This window comes from Pteropus alecto, unplaced genomic scaffold (genome assembly GCF_000325575.1).
Source record: "Pteropus alecto unplaced genomic scaffold, ASM32557v1 scaffold51, whole genome shotgun sequence".
Taxonomy (NCBI): domain Eukaryota; kingdom Metazoa; phylum Chordata; class Mammalia; order Chiroptera; family Pteropodidae; genus Pteropus; species Pteropus alecto.
Window position 1 is genome coordinate 120893 of NW_006431922.1, and position 8170 is coordinate 129062.

At 34.4% G+C, this 8170-nt stretch overlaps 1 protein-coding gene across 3 annotated transcripts in view; it reads right to left on the reverse strand.

Annotated features, from left to right (window-relative positions):
• RUNX1T1 (RUNX1 translocation partner 1) overlaps window positions 1–8170 on the reverse strand; it is a 103010-nt gene that overhangs the window by 53402 nt on the left and 41438 nt on the right. For 2 of the 3 annotated variants that reach the window (XM_006906804.2, XM_025043329.1), the window contains 2 exons: window positions 4069–4206; window positions 1760–2001 (listed from right to left, as the gene is read on the reverse strand). In XM_006906804.2, coding sequence (XP_006906866.1) covers window positions 1760–2001; window positions 4069–4206 — 380 coding nt within the window. Of the gene's footprint in view, window positions 1–1759; window positions 2002–4068; window positions 4207–5824; window positions 6224–8170 lie in introns of those variants that run through there. The other variant, XM_015585492.2, reaches the window with a different exon arrangement.

Genomic DNA, 8170 nt, shown 5'->3' on the forward strand with positions numbered 1-8170 from the left:
AATCACTACCTTAGGATGGTACCAAGATTTAAATGAAACAGCATGTATAAAAGGTTACAGTCAATGCTCAAAACAAAATCTGTTATCCACTCATTCACTCATTTGACAAATGTTCACTGCCTATTACATACAAAACACTACATATGAAACACTATTAATCAATTAATGTCTTCCCCTAACTTATCTCTATAAGGTTTTTAGATAAATATATTTTAAAAAGTATTGCCATCAAAAGTATGCTACTTAATATGTGGGAAAATCTACTTGATTTTTCTATATTTAAGTTATGGAAAACATTGTTAAAGGACATACCAAAGTTATAAAGCAGTTGTCAAAAAAACATTTTCTTGATATAATTACCGTTTTGGATTTACTTTGTGGTTCTTCAGTCTAACTTATTTAGGTATTATGCAAAACTCAAGAATGAGTAAAAAGGAAAAGGTAAGTGACTAACAAAAGTAACTAGAGTATGCTAACATTCTTCTGTCAAAATCACTTACCTGTCCTGGAGAAGTACAAGGTAAAGCTGATGGATTGTGGAGAATGTGAAAGCATTTTGCTCTTAGAGTGCAGAGGAGAGGGAGGCCACGTTTAGAAACTGAATTGCAAAATCTTTGTCAATGTGAGATATTGTGATTTGAAGCATGTCTACTACACTAGACTCTCATCCAGACTTCTTAGGCAAAAAGAAACTGGTATATCTTTGCCCACAATAAATCCACGAAAATAAAAAAGTGATCTATTTCAAGAAAAAGGAAACTGCTGCCTATCATCTGAATCTCAGTTCCACCATAAGCCCAGATGATAAAAGGACTAAATACATGACTCATAGCTTCTACATGACTCAGTTTGCTATGGAAAAACCGCCTTCCTAAATGAAAACCCACTACTCATAGAGAAAATCACAGTAAATGGAAAAGTGAGTTCGGACCCTAAAAAATAATATATGTTCTAATTTTCAGTGTGATTATGTACATAATGTACTATAATGTGCTCAAATCAATACTTCTATTCTCAAACTAATCATTTAAGTAATTCTACCTGTAACAAAAAAATGTTTGTTTGTTTTTTTCAAAAACCAATTAGCAGTTAACAGGGGTTAAGGGGAGAGAAATTCAGGGTGTTATTATTTTATGGGTACAACGATTCAATTTGGGGTGGTAAAAATGTTCCGGAGATGTATAGTGGTGCTGGCTCCACAATAGTGTGGGTTTTCTTAAAGCCAATGAACTGTACACTTAGTTGTTAGATATATTTTACCACAACAAAAAAAATTTTAATATTATTAGCCCTAAAAATGAAAACACATAAAAGAAGTATTTGTTATTTGTTGTAAATTCTTGTTCCTCTAGGCTGATAATAAAATCCTCTAAGGCAACTAAATTAAAATGAGCACCCAATTAGATTGAGTGAATCATTAACATAACAAAAATACGTTGTCATTGTTGAAAGGCACCAGCCATGCCAGGAGGATACACTTATTGAATTGTATACACACATACACATTTATGGCCAAGAGAACAATAAATTTGTATAAGCATATCTCTATTAGTCAAATAGTAAAAGAAACCATGGTGGGGCTCAGTACAGAATGCAGAATTGAAAACCTTGTTACTATAGAATTATCAGACTTGAAGCAATCTCCTGGGATAGAAACTACTAGAAAAAAACAGTTGCTGTTAGAAAGGAGTCTGTATTTGGAATCTTCCACACACACTCTCCCCTACCCCAGAAAACCGGCCGCTTTCTGTTTGCTTACCACCAGTCCTAGCACGAGGGTGCGGACTCTCTCTCCTATCTCCGGTGAAATGTCATTGCCAAACTGCTGCAGGGTGGTAAGGAACCGCTTCAGCTTACTGAGCTGCCGGGCACCGCAAGCAGGAGGCAGCTGCTGGTTAGCCAGAGAAGAAGAGGAAGAAGAGGAAGGGCCATTGCTAAAGCCATTGGGCGGCGAGGGGGCACCATTCAAGGCTGTGGGTGAATGGCTCGTGCCATTAGTTACTGTCAAGAGCACAAAATCAGAAAGAAAAAATAAACTTACAGAGAAATGCACAAGGAAATTACAACCGAGTCTCCTTCCCTTTAAATCTGGTGGATTTTGTAATTTCAAAACTGTTGAGCCTTTTCTGTAAAATGCTTTGACTTCACAGGATGACCACAGGCTCAGGTACTCTATTATTAAATGGGTCCACTCCTCAAACTGCATGAGGGTGTTCTGCACGGAAGCTGATTATAAATGGAGTCAGCTGTAACACTGACGGCCTGCCTCCAATGTGCACATATGCCAACCACCTGTAATGTTTCAAACATAGAACAAACAGCGTTTGGATGTCAGCCTTTTGTCACTGGCTTACATCAATATAACAGGACTATTTCTTTCTAAACTGCTCCCCTAGAAAAAGTGTACATTTGGTGGGGACTAAATTTATCATTGAACATTTTTAATCATGTTTTGTACACACAACTGACAGCTGTGTTTATAGAAATGGGACTTTCAAGTTTTAACCTTATACCACCCAATTAGAAGGCTATTTTCTCCCTCTGTATTTCTTAACCATTTCTTTAGGGAAAATGCAAATTTTATGTAAAAAACCAAAATGGATATGGTAATTATCAAGAAGTTATCTCAAGAAATTGAAAGGGTACATCTCCATCCAAATAATAGCATGGTTGGTGGTAATTCAGTAAATTCATTTCCAATAAAATTTATATGAAAATCAAGATGATAATCCACAGAAGTAAGCTAGAAAAATTTACACATTTCTCACTAAAGAAATGTTGATTTTATAATATTAAATCAATTAATTTGACACATTTATCTTTATTAAATCCGTTTTTTAAATATAATATTGATAAATTATCTAAACAAGAGTTTGAAGATAAGTATTCTATTATTCTTAAAATTTCAAGAAAGCGAAAAATAGTGTTTTGTCTAAATGAGTACCAAAGCAAACGGTCAAGAAATGATAGCTCATTAGGACCTCTCACAGAAGACATATGCCTATCACTGTGGCTTTGGGTAACAACACACCAAATACATGATGACAGGGTTGCAACTTGACAGTGTTGCAGCCTCTAGCTCCTTACAAGTTTGGGAAGGTCTTTTAAATGGCAGTGCATCACTGGATAAACAGCCTGAGATATGTACTCTGTCAATCCCTTTTAATCCCATGAATTTATTTTTGCCTGTTAGTTATGTTTTATTCATATAAATTCCATGGCACATGGCCTATAAATAGTATTATCTGCAACAGATAGCATTTATTCATTTCACAAATCCTTGATGACAATTTTAACCAGGCCTTTGAGACTGATGAAAACAAAGCTATCTATCACTACTAAAACAAAACAAAACAAAACAACAACAACAATAAAACAAAACAGGAAAGAAAGGGAAGTTGCTATCCTATCAGAATATTCTGTCCTTTCCTTAGATGACACAGAAAGCAATATACTCCATTGATTCAGAACACAAGGCTTGAGCCAAGATGGAACGGAGTAAAAGTTTTGTAAAAGTCTGACAGGTTCAAGACAAGAAAGAGGCTCTTATTTCAGAAAGTTCTCTGTATGCAACTGTTGTATAAAGTCTTTTTTTTTTTTTTGTATGTGCAAATATTACATTGTTATCATTTTAACCTAAAAATGTTATATTTTAACATGATTAATAATAGTAGAAGAAAGTAGTATTAGATCAGAAGTAATCTGGAAATAATCATAGGATATTAACATCTTCTAAGTCAAAATGAACAAACTAAAATAAAGAGCTCCATATTAAGTCAAATTAAAAGTTATAATGGTAACAACTGGAGTTACAGACCAAATATAGTATTCTTCATTCGCTGACATCACAGCAGACCACAACTTTGAAGCAATCATGAAAAGGCAAGCAAATATTGGCAGTCATACAAATTATACTTAAGCTGTGACACATCTGTGCTTAATATCTACTCACTGGTAAATTAATGATTTTTTTTTTGCTTCATTTCTGCATAATTCATTGGTGCTGGGTCTTCTTTTCTCTTTTTATTTCCAGAAACTAAAACAGGAAATGCAGAAATGCCTACTCACATGTTGTCGGTGTAAATGAACTGGTTCTCGGGGCTCCTTGAGTTGTTGGGGGAGGTGGCATCGTGGGAGGAGTCAGCCTGGACGGAGTCTTCACATCCACAGGTGAGTCAGGCATCGTGGAGTGTTTCTCAGTCCGATCTGGAGGATGCCACCATGAACATGTTACTTTCCTCCTTAAGCACCTCTGTTTTTTAAGAGGGGTTCATCTTTTTCACAAGTAAGTAAACAGAAGAAATCCAAAATCTTCTATCAATAAAAAAGACTTATCTACTAAATTTTAAGTCAGGACTTTATTACTCAAACCCTATTTAAGAAGGTATAGGACAGATGGCAGGACCTCATTTGTAACTGGGTTATTTTACATCCTATTGTTATTTCTGGCCTGGGCAGATGTTACCTTGGTAATGTTATATGCAACCGCACAACTTAACTCAAAGAAGCCAACATTAACAAGAGGTAAAGAATAGATGAGAAAGTAAGATGGTAATGAACCTCTCAAACAGCTCAGAAATAACACAAATCTGAAGCTCTGTTATGCAGATAAGGTACTGCATAAGGAGCCAGAGTTTGGTGATTTTTGTAACACCTCCCATCCTCTTTCTACGCTTAGTTTTCTGGCCTGTTAGATGAACCAGGTTACATCTCCAGGACATCTCTCTCACTTCAATTTTATCTGCTATGTTTGATAAATCACCACTACCTAAATGCCATATGTCATGATGAAGTTAAACTATTATTTACTTAGAATACATGAGTTTATGACCCACTACTTTAAAAACATTAGAAAATATTTCAACTAATAATCTCAAGCAGATTAAGAATGGAAAAGTCCCAAATTGAGAAGTAAAAAGAACTAAGGACCCTCCTCATATTTAATCATGACTAGGTGACAGGTATGGAGAAATTTCCTGATTATTCAAACAATGAACATCTACACTTCAGGACTGTTTTCTACTAAGTAGACTTTTCCCTTGAAATTTCAATTTTTTTTCATTTTAATCTCTTTATCAAATCTCCAAGAAAAAAATAGAAATTTTTGTTTGTTTCTTTAGATCCTATTTTCTACATACATGTATACATATGTGTATACACATATACACACACACCCCAAATATGTTTGAGGTGCCTCTTGCAGCCTTAGACACAGATATTATCCACTTGGACTATTTCAAAAATAAAGGAACAGACTATTGATAAAGAATGGATCTTTTAAAACATTATGATAACCATATGAGTACACAGTAAATTACTCAAAATTACTTTAAAGTCAATTATTAAAAGAAAATGAAAAGCCTAAATTGCTACTTTGACCATTTCAAATCTACTTCACCTTTATTCAAAGCAGTTTCATAAGACTTGGGTTTTAATAGAACACAATATTTAAAAGTTGAAATAATGTCGATATCATATTAGGGAAGATGTAATAAAAAAATGAAAATCAACACCATTTTAATAATAGCATTTTGAAAGATAATCTACTTAACAGTATCAGGAGCTCTATTTGTTAATCTCTAACTGCTAGTCGAATAACAATGAATGTCTCTGTAGTGAATAAGTGTTCTGAGTGAGACGATGGTAAAGACACAGAAGGAAAACATTTCCACCTTTATCATATTGTTAAAAATTGTCTTCCTATTGCTATTTCAAATCATTTCAAAACCAGTATCAGCAAATCACTTATTCTGGAAAAACACAGAGGTTAGGCAGGTTTAAAATCACTTCTTCAATAGTTAAATTCACTCCACAGTCTACTCACCTCAACCAACCTCAGCAACAAGGGATAAAATAGCTTTCCACTTATTTTGCAGCTGAGGGAAGAGGTACAGCAACAAATACAAGTCTCACTAAATAAAGGCAAATATTTCTGTCATGCCAAGGAAGGAGGGCTACAGGGAGGCTTGCCAGAGTCGGCTGGGAGATAACAGTGGGAACTGCTGGTCCATCTGGTTTTCATTCTGCTAACACTCACACTGAACTGTGAGAGAAGCCAGTCCAGATACACAGATTGAAGCACGCAGTTGCACAGACAGAGGAAGGAGGGGATTGGGAAGTGGGAATAATGAAAAAATAAATATAGTAGTAGAAGGAAAAGAATAAAAAGAGGAAAGACCAAAACAGGGAGGAAAGACCAAAACAGGGAGGAAAGACCAAAACAGGGAGAAAAGAGCCAGAGGAACATTTACCCTGGACGGCTTTGTTTACCCCGGCAGCTAAGATCCGAGCCTCAGGGGACACAGCCCCTACCTTGCTTACCTTCACGGAGTTCTTGAGCAATATCTAAACTTGAAAACATCTTAAACTCATTTTTATTTTTTTAATAGCCCACACTAAGAAAAAGAGAAATAAACCATTAAGTTGACAATAGGTTTCCTTTTCAAACTTCAGACACTCTTTGTATTTCTGTCTTCATCTGTTCAATATTAGAAAGATTTTTGATATAACATAATTTTCACTTGAAAACATTTTTAATACATGTCTTGGTCCACATTTGTAACGTAATTCCTATCCAGAAGAAAATAATGATAATAAAAGTAGCTAAATCATTTTAAATTCTTGAAATGTCATCTATTATTTTAGGAACAATAACAACTGAGACAATGCATAGCAAACCATCACAACTTCTAACAGGAATATATACATTCAAACAGGAATATATGTAGATAGTTAGGATTTTGATATTAACCAAATTTCTGAGATAGTTAGCTTTGCTCTGATCAAATGGAGTTCCAACCCAGAGATCCTACAAACTTAGGCAAAGCGGGACCATATGTAACTCATTCTGTGCTGTTCAGTACAATCAATCCAAGATGGAGATAGATGGCGAAATAACCAGCCAGGCCTGACTCTCACACACACACAAAAACTCTCTGGGGTAGAAAGATTTAAGATAAATTCAGAAAATATGTTTCAAGTATGCTGAGTTCTGTTGCATTTGTTTTGAATTACTAAAAAAAAAAAAAAAAAGAAAGAAAGAAAGAAAGAAAAAAGAAAAACATTTTGAAATATATATTCTTGAAACTTTTATAGCAAACAGCAAATGAGCTGATTTAACCACAGAAGCATTTCACTCCATTTCAAATTAGAGGATATAGTAAAACCAATATTAAGTTATAATACTTCTTATGTAATTTTTTAAGTTCATGAAAATTATACTGTCCTTGTACATAATTTCTATTTTCAGTTACTACAGGAGAATGCTGACATTTATTGAAAGATTGACACAAAATGATAAAACAAAAGAGAAAAGAAAAACAATTTCTATCAGATCAGGAATGTATGTATAATCAAAAGGACTGACTTCTGCCTTAATGAACCACACCACTTCTAAACAAGATTTTCCTTATGTGGTAACATTTCAATTCATGTGGAAAACATCTAACACATATGTACCAAAAATGGCTGGTGAAGAAAGTGTGACATATATAAATACGTACTGATACCATTTCAATATCCAATTCAATGGCAGGGCCTTCTAGAAATAGCATGTTTTCATTTCCTTTTTTTTTTTTAAGTAAAAAGAAAAAGTATGGTATAATTGTCTATGGCAATTATTTTACATTTAGTTAGTTCAAATAGTTCCAGACATGTTTTTAAAGTATGAAGAATAGGCATTCTACATTTTCCTTGTTTATATAACATTCTAAAAATGATTAGTGTAAAAAGTAAGTTCAGTATTGGTAGACTATACATCTTTTTCTATCAGAGTTCATCATGTCAATTATAATAGAAAAAATATCTATGTCCCAGAGGTGTTATGAACTGAAGAAACTCTTGGTCAATTAGTTAGCCCAGAGTTAGTCTTATTTGAGTAAGTGTTAGTTAAGGGAGCTGGAAGGTATACACTAAAGAGGATTAAGCTCAAGTGGGAGCAAGGAACTACTAACAAAAAAGAGAAGGCAGTCGGGAAAAAAAACTGGGTACAGAGTTTTATTTTTCTTTCTCTGTTAAATATGGCAAATATAGTTCTAACAATAGAGTCATGTAGTGAGTCCCATGTCTGGATGTGATATATTACAAGAGACTGTTGCACACTAGAATGGTGGCTATCCACCCTCCACAAGGCTACCATCTCATATCTCTGTTGAGAACTGATAACATTCCT